Here is an 18,413-nt window from a genome sequence, read left to right as displayed (position 1 = left end):
TATTCCTGGACTTTTTGAAATGGAAGGAAATGAGTCCACTTTAGTTTGAGTGAATGAATGATCATTGAGTCACAGAACATTTTGGGTTGGAAAGGATCTTAATGACCAGCTAGTTCTATGTCCTCTCACGGACAGGGACAATTTCCATTATCCCAGGTTGCTCCAAACCCCAGCCAATGTGGTCATAGCCACTTCCAGGGATGGGGCAGTCTCAGCTTCTGTGGGCAGCCTCTGCTGGGACTTCACCACCATAACCACCACAGTACCAAACATGCTCCTAATAACTAATCTATACCTACATTCAGTCAATTTCCCATCGTTTTCCTTTTCCTAATATCTTGTTTTTCCCCAGCAAGCAGCCACACCCCCCACAGCTGCTCCATCACTTCCCAGACACCAGGATCAGGGAGACAACTGGAAGGATAAATGATGGAAAACTCGTTGGTGGAGATTAAGACAGTGTAACAGGAAAAGCAAAACTGTGCACACAAGCAAAGCACATTCAAGGAATTCTTTGCCCATTTCTCATGGACAGAAATGTGTTCAGCCACCTCCAGGAGAGCAGGGCCCCATCCCACCTGACAGTTACCTGGGAAGACAAAACTCACCACTGCAAATGTGCCCTCCTTCTTCCTTCTTCCCCTCACTTTATATACTCAGCATGATGCCACCTGGTCTGGAAGATCCCTCAGGTCACTCAGGGTCACCTGTCCTGGCTCTGTCTCCTCACAACATCCAAGTCCCCCCAGCCTCATGGCCAGCCTGGCAGAAAAAAAAACAGAAAAGGCCTTGGTTCTGTGAAAGATCTGCTCAGCAATAACAAAAAATATCTCTGTGTTATCAACTCTGTGTGCAGCAGAACTCCAAAAACACAGCCCCATGCCTGCCACTGTCAAGAAAATTAACTCTGAACCCAGCACATCTCTCAACTGCCTGCCCTTGCCCAAAGTCTGTCTCCAGCTCTCCTGTAGACTCCTAAAGCCCTGGCAGGAGCTCTGAGCTATCCCCAGAGCCTTCTCCTTCCCAGGCTGCTGGGATGAAGCTGTTACAAAGCCATGGCCATCAGGCAAGAGAATATTTGTTGCCTGGCCATAGGAATGATGTTATGTGAGGCTGCACAAGAGCAGCCTGTGAGTGTCTGAGTGTCCTCAGAGACAGGCCAGTCCACCTCATGTCACCAGAGATGTTCTGTTGGGAACAGAAACACATGGAGGTGCTGGAGCAGCAGCAGCTGCAGCTGGTGGGATTGATGAAATGATCAAGGAAGTCACCAGACCCAGATAACTGATGCTGACATACCATGCTGCAAGTCAGCAAATTTCATAGAAATTCTACGGAATCTATTACAAACAACTGTCAACCTATTTCATGGTGGCTATGAAGAAAGTTCCCTAAATAAAAATAGAAAACCTCTCTTTTCTGTGGAATTCCCTCTTTATAAGAAAGGGTAAATTCAGAACTGTGTATATATTTAACTCATCCTGACATATTATGCTTAAAATCAGTAAATTTCAGAGAAATTCTGAGGAATTTTGCACACAAATGTCAACAAATTTCAGGGTGGGTATGAACAAACTCCCTGAATAAAAATAGAAAACTTCTCTTTTCTGTGGAATTCCCTGTTTATAACAAGGGTATAAATTGCATTTTTATGACATGGTATATATTGCAGTGGCACTGCTGAGGATTCAAACTGTCCTTACTCCAGGGAGAAGACTGAAGGAACTCTTCATCTGCCTCTTCTGAGACTCTGCTTCAAGGTAAGCTCCTGCTCCTTCCTCCCCATTCTCTCCAATATTCAAAGCATTTCCCTGAGCTCTGCAATAAATATATATCTAGATAAAGCCTAGACCTGAGTTGCTGAGCTCCAAGGAGCAATCAGATCTTATGCATGCACTGAATTCTACGGCACTTTAGTATCCTCTGTCAATCAGGAGGGCAAGGAGAGTAGGAAGGATTTGAGAAGGAAACTCAAGCCAGCTCACCTGAAAATTGATATCAAACTATTGAATAAGAAGGAGGGGTGGTTTTTATAAGCACCAAGACTTCAACCACAACCTTTGAAGTGGGCTCTAGAGAAACACATGTGGCTGAATTCCGGGAAAATTCACCCTAAACTATGTTCAGGAAACCTAATTTCTCTGTCTACTAGGAGATCATATAAACCCAGGCAGTTTGAGACTGCAGCAGAGGCATTTGAGAGTTTTCTGCCACTTTAGGGCTGTGAGAAGAGTCCTGCGCTGTTCCATTTACTGTAGGATTTTCCTCTATGTCTATTGAGTTAGTTATTAGATCTTTTTAATCTCATTATGTGGGTAAACCTAAAGAAATTTTCAGATATTTCTCAGCTTGATTTGGGGCAAATAGGGCTGTGCTCTGCAGAGTACTGTAAGAAATCACCAACTTTGATACATGTTCTCAGTTTCCAGCTCATTGGTCACCAATGAGCTTTGTGCTTTAGGGGCTGTGGCAGCTTTCTCTCCCAGGAACCCTTTGAACTGCCTGTCCTACCTGCCTTATTCCAAGTGCTGATGATAATAAATCACTGCACTGAGTGTCTGGCCATGCAAATGGCAGCATCCCTGCTATCCCAAACCTGTGCTGCCTCTGAAAGGACACAAAGCCCCTGGCTTGGTTGCCAGCATCCCAGGGAGCTTTCAGCAGTTTTCTCATAAAGGAATGATCCTAATGACTGCTGAGAATCACCTCAGCACTGAGAAAGACAAATAGGAACAACTGGCTGTCCAAGGAATTCCTTCAATGGTGCCTTTGAAAATACAGGAAAATCCCTCATCAAAGCTGAAGATGGGCATCAGTAGGTTTCCCAAGCACACACAGGAAGAGCTGCCCCCCCTCAGTGCTTGCACTGCAGCAGCCATTGTGCTGATAAGATAGAGGTGTTATCTGTTATCCCCTGTGCTTGCTGCTGCCATCTGCTTGGCCCTTCATTTTCTCTCTCCATGTGTCTGTAAATTCAGAGTCTGGGGTTGGATAACGTGGAAATGCAAGGTGAGCAGCAGGACAGCCATTGCCCAATGTCAGCTGAGAGGCAGGACCCCAAGTGCATCATTTGGGTTCAGGATTGGGTGTGACTGGAGGGGCTGTGTGTCTGTGAGAAGCTGGATGGGGCCAGAGACATGTAGGAAGTGCAGCACTGCTGTTCTTGCCCTGCCCAATGCCCCATGAGATGAAAGCCCAGCTCAGCATTGCAGGGGGCTGAGCAGAGTCCGTGCCCAGCTGCAGGTGTCTGCTGTGGGGAGGTGCCCAGAGCAGGGGGGAGGTGGGGAAAGGTGACCTTGTGCCAGGGCTGTGCCTCAGTTGCAAGAGAACTTTGCTGTGATAGATGATTGCAGTCGTGGTGCCTTTGGCTCCTTCCTCACCCAGGCTGACTTCTCTCACTGCTGCCTCCTCCTCTGGGCACCTAAACCCTGGTTCAGGTTTCACCCTTATTGCCCTCGTGGATTTTCCATATCCTGGTGTGGAAGTTATTTTAGGGGGATGGTCGTCAGGAGAAGCTCAGGAGCTCTCTGTATTCTGGTCTTGAAGTTTGTATTTTATTGTTAGCATGTGGGTATAGAGGGTCCTGCTAAGAACTGCCAGCTACAACTCAGAGCAGGACAGAGAGAGAAGTATGAGAGAGAGTAAGAGAGACAGAGTAATAGAGAATAAGAAAGAGAGAGAATAAAAGAGCAATTTCCCATTTACAATATCATAAGTCCTCTTCTATGTTGAATATTTTAATTTCCACTGACCATTCTACTACCATATAATAATTTCCTAATACTTGCATGCAACCTATAGGAATTGCTATATTACCATGTTTTATTGCTTTCTTATCAATAAACGTTATCTCTAAACCTTTCCTGCCATACTTGGAACTGGATGCCTTCTGGCTCTTTGGTATTTTTGGCATTTGGCATTACCTAAACAAAGGAAAGAGGCTTTAAACGGTCACATGGTTGCTCTCAGCCCCATAGTGGAAAACTGCTATCATTTCTATTTTGCTTATGGTTTCAAAATCTTTTGCTAAGCAATCATATTTGTAAGGTTTTCCTAATTCATCCTTCCCAGCATCCTGGAGGACAGAAATTACTCCTTTCCTGCTCCCTCATAATCCCCCCTCTGCCAGCTCTCTGCTTCTGCACAAAAAGCCTCCAGGCCATGCCCAGCTGTGTCCAAGCTGAGTGTCCCTCTGCATTTGCCTTGCAGGGGAGCAAGAGCCCTTCACTGAAATCCTCCCACCATGCTGGGGCTGCTGCTGCTGCAGGTGTTGGCGAGCTGCCTCTGCCTGGGACACAGCGAGGTGGTGACATCCTTTACAACTGCATGTGCTCAGTTTTTCTATGAGAAGACCCCCCCAAGTGACACCCTGCGTCCAACAAATGCAGCCAGGATCTGCCAGCGCTTAAGTAACAAATATCACTTTGCCACCCTGTATGACAAAACTCGCAGAATTCCAGTGTACTCTGCTTATATCTACAAGCCTGGACATGGATACAGATATAACTCATGGTTTATTGAGCCCCAGGTGAGTGTCTCTCTTACAGTACATCACTCTCCACTCACTCAGAAATGAGCTGCAGCATTTAAATTACCACTTCTATTTCCTACCACACCACTACTCACATGCAAATGGACACATTGGATGGGAATTTTCTCCTTTATTTCAAACACCTGCACTACATGTGGTTCCTCTGATGCATCTGAGACACCGAGGATGAGATGAATCATATCCCTAAGGTGCCCAGTTTTCTGCCTTGACCTGACAGCAACAGCAAATCCAATCAATTTGCATTACATTACAATGTCAAATGATTCCCCTCCCTGTGCCCTGCTCTGGGTGGGAGACCAAGTGATGGGGAAAAGGCACCCAAGAGAGGCTAAACTTGAGGGACCAACAGTCCTGCTGGCATCTAATCCCCACTTTGCCCTGAACTGTTCTGCATCCCTGACAGAGCTCATCTGCTCCCAGGGAAGAGTCAAACAGGCTTTGTGAGGGGTGGGAGAGAAGTGAGGAGAAACTCAGGAGGGGGTGAGATGGCCCAGGGACAAAGCCTTGGGGGAAAAGGCACTGGAGGTGAGAGGGTCAGCTTAAGTGTGGAGGGATTTCTGGAGTGATGTTTGAGGCAGTGAAAAGTGAGGAGCATCAGTGTCAGTGCAGTCAGAAGGGTGTGATCTCCATGCATGGGCAGTGACCCCTGAGCACCTTTGGCTCAGGCTTGCTCCAGAAGGATCCAGCAGACAGACAGGACTCCAAGCTATAGAGCCCTCCCAAATGTCCTTCAAACCTCCAGGAAGACAGGCCAGGCCAATTAAGGAATAGAAGAACAGCAAATTCAGGACTTTTGCATGGGCAGAGTAGGGGCAGCATTTTGGGTGAAATTGTGGAAGATCATAATGTCCAGTTCCAGAGGAAGGCTAAACATGCTTCCCTACATATGAAGAATAACCTGTTGAAGTTATGGAAAAAAAATAATAATTTGTCACAAGTTACTCAGGTGAGCAGGAGCACTGAATCTGCTCTTGCTCCACTGCATTATCCACATTAGCAAGGCATAAAAAAACTTTTGTAACTTTCTAGAATCCTAGAGTGGTTTGTGTTGGAAGGAACCTTAAAGATCCTCTCAATCCAAATGCCCTGCATGGACCAGGCCACTTGCCTCCAGGCCAGCATGCTCCATACCCATCACTGGCCTTATCTCTTCCTTGATCCTGGGCATAGGATAGGTGGAAAATCTTTGATTTTGTAAACTTTCTCCAGAAGGCTTTTTGGAATACTGCCAAGGTTTCCCCAGTTCTATTTTGGGATTACAGGCTCCTCTCAGAGGCTGATCATTTGTAACTTCTTTTGAGTGATGTTGCAGAAAATGTTCCCTGGCCCAGATCAGCTCTCAGACACATTCTTAGCAGTGCTGTCACAGACTCCATTTACACTGAGATCTTTTCGCTTCCTGAGCAAAAATGTTCATCCTTGAACAAACTGCAGCACTACCAGGGAAACCTCAGCTGCAGGACTGATGTCCTTTCACATCTCACTGGGTATGGGCTTAGAGCAGGCAACCTCTGGTGTTCCAGGACTGGGCTACACCTGCAGCAACCATACAAAAAATCACAGAATCACAGAATCACAGAATCACAGAATCACAGTGTGGCATGAGGGGATACAGGGAGAGCCCTGGGCAGATTTGGGCTGTGGAGACAGGAGAAAAGGGAAGCAGATTTGGCAGGGAAGGTGTCTCACCAAAGTCACCTTTCAATCCTAGGAGTGGGAAATGCTCCTTGGCTCATGCATCCACCCATGCTCCCAGCACAGGCTTCAGGCTGGATGACGAACGTCACAAGTCAAAATGAGAGCAGTCACATTCTGAGCTGCTTTCTCTATAAAGCTTTTGTGTTCATGCAGGATGGGCATGTCTATGATTTCTCTCTGATTCATTCATTTTCATACATTGAGATGACAAAAAATGTGGTTTTGACAATCAGAGACATCTGCTCCAGGGTAATCTGTTTCATTTTATGCATCCTCAGTACTGACACCTTTTTTCCTTCTTCTCCTGCCAAGCTGATTGACAAAAAAAGTTATGGCAAAGAAATGGCTGAGCCGTGGACCATCCATTCAGCGAATATTGGCGAGAATCAGGCTGTTGAGAATGACTACAGCAGTGCCGTGATGCCTGTGGACCGTGGTCACTTGTGTCCCAGTGGCCACCTTTATGAGCAGACCAGCAGGTGGGCTACCTTCACCCTCACCAACATAGTGCCCCAGTACAGCACACTCAACCAGGGTGCCTGGAGTGTGTACGAGGACACAACAATGCGCAACAAGACTGACGGCTGTGATAAAACCTATGTCATCACGGGTGCTGTACCTGGGAACACCAACATCTCCAAGGGAGGGTTAATGTACCCAGCCACATCTGGTCAGCTGCCTGCTGCCTGGTGGGTACAAATCCCACTAGGGCTTGGGGGGCCATTGCTAAGAACGAGAGAGGCAATAACCAGGTGACGAATCTCAACCTGGGGAGGCTGGAAACGAAATTGTCTGAGCTCTATGGGGGGAAAGTTGTTACTCTATTCAACAATGCCTGTCCCCGGCAATAAGCCTCACATCCTTCATGGAAAAGGCTCAGAAAATTTTCCCACATGTCACAGAACCACAGAATCACTGAATGGGTTGGTTTCAAGGACAGGTTGTTCCAAGCCCTCCCCAGCCTGGCCTTCAATGCTTCCAGGGATGGGGCAGTCAAAACAGCTCAGGGTAACTTTTGCTCATAGCACAGTCTGCTCCCAGGAATTTACTTCTTTAGAATATCCCATCTAACCCTGCCCTCCATCAGTGGGAAACCATTCCCTCTTGTGCTGTCACTCCATACCCTTGTCCAAAGACCCTCTCCAGCCCTCTTAGACATCCTGTAGGTACTGCACTCTCTGGAGTCTTCTCCAGGCTGAACATGCCCAGCTCTCTCAGCCTCTCTCCAGAGCAGACGTGCTCCAGCCCTCAGAGCACCTTCATGGCCTGCACTGGACTCCACTCCAACAGCTTTGTATCCTTCTTGTGCTCTGGGCCCCAGAGCTGGAGGCAGCACTGCAGCTGGGCTCTCAGCACAGCACAGCAGAGCAGAGGGGGACAAATGTCCTGTGCAGCTTCTGTGCTGCTTCCTTCTCTGGTGTCTTTCCAGCTCTGTCCCTCAGGGCACCTCCTGCTCTGCCCAAAGGCACAAAGCCGTGGGCAGAGCCTCCAGCTGCTTTGCTTTGCTGCCCATCTCAGGAGAGAGCTCTCAGGGACGAGTCCTCTCCTCCTTAGCTGTCCCTGACAGTGTGCAGCTGACTTGTCCCTCACCTCCTTAGCAAGGCCAAGGCACCAGGGCACCTCAGGCTGCCCAGACACCTTGTCTGGACATCTCCATGTCTGCACATACCCAAAGCCCAACAATGATCCTGGACAACCTGCTCCAGCTCATCCTGCTTGAGCCTGGAGTGTGGACTAGAAGATCTTGACAAGTCCCTGCAAAACCCAACAATTCAGTGATTATGTGATCCTGGGACATGCTTTTGTTTGCTTGCTTTTGAAAGTGCACCTTGAGAGCAGCACCTGTTGTATCAGACAGGCAGCCTTTGGCATCAGATACATAGAAAGCTTAGAGCAGCCAAAGCTAAATTCCTGTGATGCTCTCACTGGATACCTGCATTCTCTGCCCTGATTCTGAAGCTTTTCTGCAGCCTTATGGGAAATTGATTTGGGGAAATGTATTCAGTGCTTGTAAAAGATCATTGGGTGCCACATCATTTATTGTGCAAGAGCTTACAATAAAACTCAATTGCTGCATTGCAGAATTGCAAGTTCATGTCTTATATAAACCACAAGTTGCTCCTCACTGAAATTTCTAGCAGCCACCAGTGATGTCACAGTGCCAGGAACATCCTTGCAATTCATTGGGGGTCCAAGTGCAATCTGAGGATGCCATAACACCCACACAAATGTCAATATCAGTCACCAGTTATTCTCCTGTGAATGGGCATGAACAAAGTGGGCCAGGGTGCCAACAGCTCATACAAGACACCCCCATGTCTCCAGCAATGAGATCTGCAACCTTGATGTCCTCAGTCTTGATGATTTAGGGGTGGGGGCCTGTGCAACAAAGATTTCAAAGGGTTCTGTGCCTTCAGGCTCATGTGGGATTGCCCCACATTAACCTGGGAGGGTTGACCCTGTGTCATGCAGCACTGTGGAGTTGGGGGACACTCTGGGGGTCTCTGATGCTTTATGGCCCCTTCTAATGATGTCACCACTGTTGGGCCCTGCTTTGTTATGTCAGTTGGGCCTCATCAGAAAGGAGGAATTTGCCCCAGCTCTGCCACATCTGCTTCTTCTTGGCCTCCTCCCTCATTCTGGCTAAACCCTGCTTTGTTTAAGATATCAGTCCCAGGTTAACAGAGACAAAAGGAACACATTACTCATCCATTTTTTTTTAAGAAAACTAAGGTCTAACACACTTCTCTGCATAGTTCTGGTTGTAACAATCACCTCATCATTCTCTTATTCCTGGACTTTTTGAAATGGAAGGAAATGAGTCCACTTTAGTTTGAGTGAATGAATGATCATTGAATCACAGAACATTTTGGGTTGGAAAGGATCTTAATGACCAGCTAGTTCTATGTCCTCTCACGGACAGGGACAATTTCCATTGTCCCAGGTTGCCCCAAACCCCAGCCAATGTGGTCACAGCCACTTCCAGGGATGGGGCAGTCTCAGCTTCTGTGGGCAGCCTCTGCTGGGACTTCACCACCATAACCACCACAGTACCAAACATGCTCCTAATAACTAATCTATACCTACATTCAGTCAATTTCCCATCGTTTTCCTTTTCCTAATATCTTGTTTTGCCCCAGCCAGCAGCCACACCCCCCACAGCTGCTCCATCACTTCCCAGACACCAGGATCAGGGAGACAACTGGAAGGATAAATGATGGAAAACTCATGGGTGGAGATTAAGACAGTGTAACAGGAAAAGCAAAACTGTGCACACAAGCAAAGCACATTCAAGGAATTCTTTGCCCATTTCTCATGGACAGAAATGTGTTCAGCCACCTCCAGGAGAGCAGGGCCCCATCCCACCTGACAGTTACCTGGGAAGACAAAACTCACCACTGCAAATGTGCCCTCCTTCTTCCTTCTTCCCCTCACTTTATATACTCAGCATGATGTCACCTGGTCTGGAAGATCCCTCAGGTCACTCAGGGTCACCTGTCCTGGCTCTGTCTCCTCACAACATCCCAAGTCCCCCCAGCCTCATGGCCAGCCTGGCAGAAAAAAAACAGAAAAGGCCTTGGTTCTGTGAAAGATCTGCTCAGCAATAACAAAAAATATCTCTGTGTTATCAACTCTGTGTGCAGCAGAACTCCAAAAACACAGCCCCATACCTGCCACTGTCAAGAAAATTAACTCTGAACCCAGCACATCTCTGAACTGCCTGCCCTTGCCCAAAGTCTGTCTCCAGCTCTCCTGTAGACTCCTAAAGCCCTGGCAGGAGCTCTGAGCTATCCCCAGAGCCTTCTCCTTCCCAGGCTGCTGGGATGAAGCTATTACAAAGCCATGGCCATCAGGCAAGAGAATATTTGTTGCCTGGCCATAGGAATGATGTTATGTGAGGCTGCACAAGAGCAGCCTGTGAGTGTCTGAGTGTCCTCAGAGACAGGCCAGTCCACCTCATGTCACCAGAGATGTTCTGTTGGGAACAGAAACACATGGAGGTGCTGGAGCAGCAGCAGCTGCAGCTGGTGGGATTGATGAAATGATCAAGGAAGTCACCAGACCCTGATAACTGATGCTGACATACCATGCTGCAAGTCAGCAAACTTGGGAGAAATTCTGAGGAAACCGTTATAAACATCTGTCAGCACAATTCAGGGTGGGTATGAAGAAAGTTCCCTAAATAAAAATAGAAAACCCCTCTTTTCTATGGAATTCCCTCTTTATAAGAAAGGGCAAATTCAGAACTGTGTATATATTTAACTTATCCTGACATATCATGCTTAAAATCAGCAAATTTCAGAGAAATTCTGATTAATATATTGCACACAATTGTCAGCAAATTTCAGGGTGGGTATGAACAAACTCCCTGAATAAAAATAGAAAACTTCTCTTTTCTGTGGAATTCCCTGTTTATAACAAGGGTATAAATTGCATTTTTATGATATGTTATATATTGCAGTGGCAGTGCTGAGGATTCAAACTGTCCTTACTCCAGGGAGAAGACTGAAGGAACTCTTCATCTGCCTCTTCTGAGACTCTGCTTCAAGGTAAGCTCCTGCTCCTTCCTCCCCATTCTCTCCAATATTCAAAGCTTTCCCTGAGCTTTGCAATAATTATATATCTAGGCAAAGCCCAGGCTGTAGTTGCTGAGCTCCAAGGAGCAATCAGATCTTATGCATGCACTGAATTCTACGGCACTTTAGTATCCTCTGTCAATCAGGAGGGCAAGGAGAGTAGGAAGGATTTGAGAAGGAAACTCAAGCCAGCTCACCTGAAAATTGATATCAAACTATTGAATAAGAAGGGGGGGTGGTTTTTATAAGCACCAAGACTTCAACCACAACCTTTGAAGTGGGCGCTAGAGAAACACATGTGGCTGAATTCCGGGAAAATTCACCCTAAACTATGTTCAGGAAACCTAATTTCTCTGTCTACTAGGAGATCATATAAACCCAGGCAGCCTGAGATTGCAGCAGAGGCATTTGAGAGTTTTCTGCCACTTTAGGGCTGTGAGAAGAGTCCTGCGCTGTTCCATTTACTGTAGGATTTTCATCTATGTCTATTGAGTTAGTTATTAGATTAGTTTGATAAATTTTAATCTCATTATGTGGGTAAATCTAAAGGACTTTTCAAACATTTCTCAGCTTGATTTGGGGAAAAAGGTCTATGCTCTGTAGAGTACTGTAAGAAGTCACCAACTTTGATTCATGTTCTCAGTTTCCAGCTCATTGGTCACCAATGAGCTTTCTGCTTTAGGGGCTGTGGCAGCTTTCTCTCCCAGGAACCCTTTGAACTGCCTGTCCTACCTGCCTTATTCCAAGTGCTGATGATAATAAATCACTGCACTGAGTGTCTGGCCATGCAAATGGCAGCATCCCTGTTATCCCAAACCTGTGCTGCCTCTGTAAGGAGACAAAGCCCCTGGCTTGGTTGTCAGAATCCCAGGGAGCTTTCAGCAGTTTTCTCATAAAGGAATGATCCTAATGACTGCTGAGAATTGCCTCAGCACTGAGAAAGACAAAAAGGAGCAACTGGCTGTCCAAGGAATTCCTTCAATGGTGCCTTTGAAAATAAAGGAAAATCCATCATCCAAGAAGAAGAGGGGCATCAGCAGGTTTCCCAAGCACACACAGGATGAGCTGCACCCCCTCAGTGCTTGCATTGCAGCAGCCATTGTGCTGATAAGATAGAGGTGTTATCTGTTATCCCCTGTGCTTGCTGCTACCATCTGCTTGGGCCCTTCATTTTCTCTCTCCATGTGTCTGCAAGTTCAGAGTCTGGGGTTGGATAACGTGGAAATGCAAGGTGAGCAGCAGGACAGCCATTGCCCAATGTCAGCTGAGAGGCAGGACCCCAAGTGCATCATTTGGGTTCAGGATTGGGTGTGACTGGAGGGGCTGTGTGTCTGTGTGAAGCTGGATGGGGCCAGAGACATGCAGGAAGTGCAGCACTGCTGTTCTTGCCCTGCCCAATGCCCCGTGAGATGAAAGCCCAGCTCAGCACTGCAGGGGGCTGAGCAGAGTCCGTGCCCAGCTGCAGGTGTCTGCTGTGGGGAGGTGCCCAGAGCAGGAGGGAGGTGGGGAAAGGTGACCTTGTGCCAGGGCTGTGCCTCAGTTGCAAGATAATTTTGCTGTGATAGATGATTGCAGTCGTGGTGCCTTTGGCTCCTTCCTCACCCAGGCTGACTTCTCTCACTGCTGCCTCCTCCTCTGGGCACCTAAACCCTGGTTTAGGTTTCACCCTTATTGCCCTCGTGGATTTTCCATATCCTGGTGCGGAAGTTATTTTTGGGGGGATGGTCGTCAGGAGAAGCTCAGGAGCTCCCTATATTCTGGTCTTGAAGTTTGTATTTTATTGTTAGGATGTGGGTATACAGGGTCCTGCTAAGAACTGCCAGCTACAACTCAGAGCAGGACAGAGAGAGAAGTATGAGAGAGAGGAAGAGAGACAGAGTAATAGAGAATAAGAAAGAGAGAGTATAAAAGAGCAATTTCCCATTTACAATACCATAAGTCCTCTTCTATGTTGAATATTTTAATTTCCACTAACCATTCTACTACCATATAATAATTTCCTAATACTTGCATGCAACCTATAGGAATTGCTATATTACCATGTTTTATTGCTTTCTTATCAATAAACGTTATCTCTAAACCTTTCCTGCCATACTTGGAACTGGATGCCTTCTGGCTCTTTGGTATTTTTGGCATTTGGCATTACCTAAACAAAGGAAAGAGGCTTTAAACGGTCACATGGTTGCTCTCAGCCCCACAGTGGAAAACTGCTATCATTTCTATTTTGCTTATGGTTTCAAAATCTTTTGCTAAGCAATCATATTTGTAAGGTTTTCCTAATTCATCCTTCCCAGCATCCTGGAGGACAGAAATTACTCCTTTCCTGCTCCCTCATAAGCCCCTCCTCTGCCAGCTCTGTGCCCCTGCACAAAAAGCCTCCAGACCATGCCCAGCTGTGTCCAAGCTGAGTGTCCCTCTGCATTTGCCTTGCAGGGGAGCAAGAGCCCTTCACTGAAATCCTCCCACCATGCTGGGGCTGCTGCTGCTGCAGGTGTTGGCGAGCTGCCTCTGCCTGGGACACGGTGAGGTGGTGAAATCCTTTACAACTGCATGTACTCAGTTTTTCTATAAGAAGACACCCCCAAGTGACACCCTGCGTCCAACAAATGCAGCCAGGATCTGCCAGCGCTTAAGTAACAAATATCACTTTGCCACCCTGTATGACAAAACTCGGAGAATTCCAGTGTACTCTGCTTACATCTACAGGCCTGGACGTGGAGACAGATCAGAGACATGGTTTATAGAGCCCCAGGTGAGTGTCTCTCTTACAGTACATCACTCTCCACTCACTCAGAGGTGAGCTGCAGCATTTAAATTACCACTTCTATTTCCTACCACACCACTACTCACATGCAAATGGACACATTGGATGGGAATTTCCTCCTTTTATTTCAAACACCTGCACTACATGTGGTTCCTCTGATGCATCTGAGACACCAGCAGGAGGATGAGATGAATCATATCCCAAAGGTGCCCAGTTTTCTGCCTTGACCTGACAACAACAGCAAATCCAATTAATTTGCATTACATTACAAAGAGAATTGCTTCCCCTCCCTCTGCCCTGCTGTGGTGGGTGACCAAGTGATGGGGAAAAGGCACCCAAGAGCGACTAAACTTGAGGGACCAACAGTCCTGCTGGGATCTGATCCCCACTTTGCCCTGAGCTGTTCTGCATCCCTGACAGAGCTCATCTGCTCCCAGGGAAGAGTCAAACAGGCTTTGTGAGGGATGGGAGAGAAGTGAGGAGAAACTCAGGAGGGGGTGAGATGGCCCAGGGACAAAGCCTTGGGGGAAAAGGCACTGGAGATGAGAGGGTCAGCTTAAGTGTGGAGGGATTTCTGGAGTGATGTTTGGGGCAGTGAAAAGTGAGGAGCATCAGTGTCAGTGCAGTCAGAAGGGTGTGATCTCCATGCATGGGCAGTGACCCCTGAGCACCTTTGGCTCAGGCTTGCTCCAGAAGGATCCAGCAGACAGACAGGACTCCAAGCTATGGAACCCTCCCAAATGTCCTTCAGACCTCCAGCAAGACAGGTCAGGTCAATTAAGGAATAGAAAAAGAACAAATTCAGGAACTTCCCATGGGCAGAGTACGGGGAGAATTTTGGGTGAAATTGTGGAAGATCATAATGTCCAATTCCAGAAGAAGACTAAATATGCTTCCCTACATATGAAGAATAACCTGTTGAAGTTATGGAAAAAAAATAATAATTTGTCACAAGCTACTCAGATGAGCAGGAGCACTGAATCTGCTCTTGCTCCACTGCATTATCCACATTAGCAAGGCATAAAAACTTCTGTCATTTTGTAGAATCATAGAGTGGTTTGTGTTGGAAGGATCCTTAAAGATCATCTCAATCCAAACCCATTGCATGGGCCAGGCCAATTTCCACCAGGCCAGCATGTTCCAAACCCATCACTGGCCTTATCTTTCTAGACCATTGATACAGGATACCTGGAAAATCTTTGAATTTGTTAACTTACTCCAAAGGCCTTTTTGGAGTACTGCCAAAGTTTCCCCAGGACTCTTTTGAGATTACAGGCTTCTCCAGAGGCTGATCATTTGTAACTTCTGTTGAGTGATGTTGCAGAAAATGTTCCCTGGCCCTGATCAGCTCTCAGACACATTCTTAGCAGTGCTGTCACAGACTCCATTTACACTGAGATCTTTTCACTTCCTGAGCAAAATTGTTCATCCTTGAACAAACTGCAGCACTACCAGGGTAACCTCAGCTGCAGGTCTGATGTCCTGTTACATTTCCCTGCGTATGGGCATAGAGGAGGCAACCCCTGGTGTTCCAGGACTGGGCTACACCTGCAGCAACCACAGACAAAATCACAGAATCACAGAATCACAGGGGATCCAGGGAGAGCCCTGGGATGATTTGGGCTGTGAAGACAGGAGTAAAAGGGAAACAGATTTGGCAGGGAAGGTGTCTCACCAAAGTCACCTTTCAATCCTAGGAGTGGGAAATGCTCCTTGCCTCATGCATCCACCCATGCTCCCAGCACAGGCTTCAGGCTGGATGACAAAGGTCACAAGTCAAAATGAGAGCAGTCACATTCTGAGCTGCTTTCTCTATAAAGCTTTTGTGTTCATGCAGGAGGGGCATGTCTATGATTTCTCTCTGACTCATCCATTTTCATGCACTGAGATGACAAAAATAGGGTTTTGCCAATCAGAGACATCTGCTCCAGGGTAATCTGTTTCATTACATGCATCCTCAGTACTGACACCTTTTCCTCTTCTTACCCTGTCAAGCTGATCGACCAAGGTTATCACAAGGCTATGGATACAGAGGATTCCATCGAAAGGCAGTACCAGATCTCTTCAGATGATATCGGTCGGAATCAGGCTATTGACCATGACTACAGAAACCTCAAGGATCTGGACCGCGGTCACCTGTGTCCCAGTAGCCACCAACCTGACGATGACAGCAAGTCGGCTACCTTCACCCTCACCAACATAGTGCCCCAGAACAAATCACTTAACCAGGAGGCCTGGAAAATCTATGAGAAATCTATGGCCCGAAAAGCCGAGAACTGTGACACCACCTATGTCATCACAGGTGCTGTACCTGGGAACAACAAGGTCCCCACTGGCAGGGTAAATATTCCCAGCTACATCTGGTCAGCTGCCTGCTGCCTGGTGGGCGATAATCCCACGAGGGCTTGGGGGGCCATTGCTGAGAACAACAAGAATGAGGTGAAGGAGCTCAGCCTGGAGAGGCTGGAGAACAAGTTGTCTGAGATCTATGGGGGGAAAGATGTTACTCTGTTCAACAAAGCTTGTCCCCGGCGAAAACCCTGACAACCTTGATGGAAAAGGCTCAGGAGATTTTCCCACATGTCACAGAATCACAGAATCACTGAATGGGTTGGTTTTGATGGGACATTAAAGCCTCCAAGATCATCTCATTTTGACCTGCCTGCCATGGGCAGGGACACCTTCCACTACCCCACGTTGTTCCAAGCCCTCCCTAGCCTGGCCTTCAATGCTTCCAGGGATGGGGCAGTCAAAACAGCTCAGGGTACCTTTTGCCTGCACCACAGCCTGCTCCCAGGAATTTACTTCTTTAGAATATCCCATCTAACCCTGCCCTCCATCAGTGGGAAACCATTCCCTCTTGTGCTGTCACTCCATACCCTTGTCCAAAGACCCTCTCCAGCTCTCTCAGACATCCTGTAGGTACTGCACTCTCTGGAGTCTTCTCCAGGCTGAACATGCCCAGCTCTCTCAGCCTCTCTCCAGAGCAGACGTGCTCCAGCCCTCAGAGCACCTTCATGGCCTGCACTGGACTCCACTCCAACAGCTTTGTATCCTTCTTGTGCTCTGGGCCCCAGAGCTGGAGGCAGCACTGCAGCTGGGCTCTCAGCACAGCACAGCAGAGGGGGACAAATGTCCTGTGCAGCTTCTGTGCTGCTTCCTCCTCTGTGTGTTTCCAGCTCTGTCCCTCAGGGCACCTCCTGCTCTGCCCAAAGGCACAGAGCCGTGGGCAGAGCCTCCAGCTGCTTTGCTTTGCTGCCCATCTCAGGAGAGAGCTCTCAGGGACGAGTCCTCTCCTCCTTAGCTGTCCCTGACAGTGTGCAGCTGACTTGTCCCTCACCTCCTTAGCAAGGCCAAGGCACCAGGGCACCTCAGGCTGCCCAGACACCTTGTCTGGACATCTCCATGTCTGCACATACCCAAAGCCCAACAATGATCCTGGACAACCTGCTCCAGCTCATCCTGCTTGAGCCGGGAGTGTGGACTAGAAGATCTTGACAAGTCCCTGCAAAACCCAACAATTCAGTGATTATGTGATCCTGGGACATGCTTTTGTTTGCTTGCTTTTGAAAGTGCACCTTGAGAGCAGCATCTGTTGTATCAGACAGGCAGCCTTTGGCATCAGATACATAGAAAGCTTAGAGCAGCCAAAGCTAAATTCCTGTGATGCTCTCCTTGGATACCTGCATTCTCTGCTCTGCTTCTGAAGCTTTTCTGCAGCCTTATGGGAAATTGATTTGGGGAAATGTATTCAATGGTTGTAAAAGATCATTGGGTGCCACATCATTTAGTGTACAAGAGCTTACAATAAAAGTCATTTGCGGCATTGCAGAATTGCAAGTTCATGTCTTATATAAACCACAAGTTGCTTCTCACTGAAATTTCCAGCAGCCACCAGTAATGTCTCAGTGCCAAGAACATCCTTGCAATTCACCAGGCTGCAATCTGAGGATGCCATAACACCCACACAAATGTCAATATCAGTCACCAGTTATTCTCCTGTGAATGGGCATGAACAAAATGGGCCAGGGTGCCAACAGCTCATACAAGATACCCCCATGGCTCCAGCAACAAGAATTGTAACTTTGAGTTCCTCAGTCTTGATCCTTTAGGGGTGGGGGCCTGTGCAAAAAAGAGTTCAAAGGGTTCTGTGCCTTCAGACTCATGTGGGATTGCCCCACATTAACCTGGGAGGGTTGACCCTGTGTCATGTAGCACTGTGGAGTTGGGGGACACTCTGGGGGTCTCTGATGCTTTATGGCCCCTTCAATGATGTCACCACTGTTGGGCCCTGCTTTGTTATGTCAGGTGGGCCTCATCAGAAAGGAGGAATTTGCCCCAGCTCTGTCCCATCTGCTTCTTCTTGGCCTCCTCCCTCATTCTGGCTAAACCCTTCTTTGTTTAAGATATCAGTCCCAGGTTAACAGAGACAAAAGGAACACATGACTCAACCAGTTTGCTTAAAAAAACTAAGGTCTAACACACTTCTCTGCATAGTTCTGGTTGTAACCATCACCTCATCATTTTCTTATTCCTGAACTTTTAGAAATGGAAGGAAATGAGTCCACTTTAGTTTGTGTGAATGAAAGATCATAGAATTACAGAACATTTTGAGTTGGATAAGACCTAAAGCACCAGCTAGTTCCATGCTCTCTCATGGACAGGGACCCCTTCCACTATCCCAGGTTGCTCCAAACCACAGCAAACGTGGCCATGGACACTTCCAGGATGGGGCAGTCTCAGCTTTTGTGGGCAACATCTCCTGGGGCTTCACCATGCCCACAGTACCAAATATCTTCCCAATATCCAATCTATACCTACA

The 18,413-nt window shown here is 47.5% G+C and overlaps 2 protein-coding genes across 2 annotated transcripts; both read left to right on the top strand.

Annotated features, from left to right (window-relative positions):
- Positions 1–4,213: 4,213 nt before the first annotated feature.
- On the top strand, positions 4,214–7,151 carry LOC130265025 (endonuclease domain-containing 1 protein-like). Its single transcript, XM_056513781.1, is given in 3 exon segments — positions 4,214–4,528; positions 6,563–6,884; positions 6,887–7,151. Coding segments are annotated over 3 exon segments (822 nt in total). The 5' UTR covers positions 4,214–4,243; the 3' UTR covers positions 7,102–7,151.
- Positions 7,152–10,726: 3,575 nt separating this feature from the next.
- LOC130264979 (endonuclease domain-containing 1 protein-like) lies at positions 10,727–17,425 on the top strand. The gene is made up of 3 exons (XM_056513698.1): positions 10,727–10,800; positions 13,261–13,579; positions 15,587–17,425. The coding sequence occupies exons 2-3, from the start codon at positions 13,295–13,297 to the stop codon at positions 16,133–16,135; spliced, it is 834 nt and encodes a 277-aa protein (XP_056369673.1). The 5' UTR covers positions 10,727–10,800; positions 13,261–13,294; the 3' UTR covers positions 16,136–17,425.
- Positions 17,426–18,413: the final 988 nt, after the last annotated feature.

The sequence above is a fragment of the Oenanthe melanoleuca genome, chromosome 1A (genome assembly GCF_029582105.1).
Source record: "Oenanthe melanoleuca isolate GR-GAL-2019-014 chromosome 1A, OMel1.0, whole genome shotgun sequence".
NCBI lineage: Eukaryota > Metazoa > Chordata > Aves > Passeriformes > Muscicapidae > Oenanthe > Oenanthe melanoleuca.
The sequence above is the reverse complement of the archived record's forward strand: the minus strand, read 5'-3'. Positions and strand labels throughout refer to the sequence as shown.

Excerpts from the sequence above, each read along its gene's own strand:
- LOC130264979 (XM_056513698.1), top strand. The coding sequence starts at position 13,295 with ATGCTGGGGCTGCTGCTGCTGCAGGTGTTGGCGAGCTGCCTCTGCCTG. Across the intron at positions 13,580-15,586 it reads CATGGTTTATAGAGCCCCAG|CTGATCGACCAAGGTTATCA; the intron begins GTGAGTGTCTCT and ends TACCCTGTCAAG.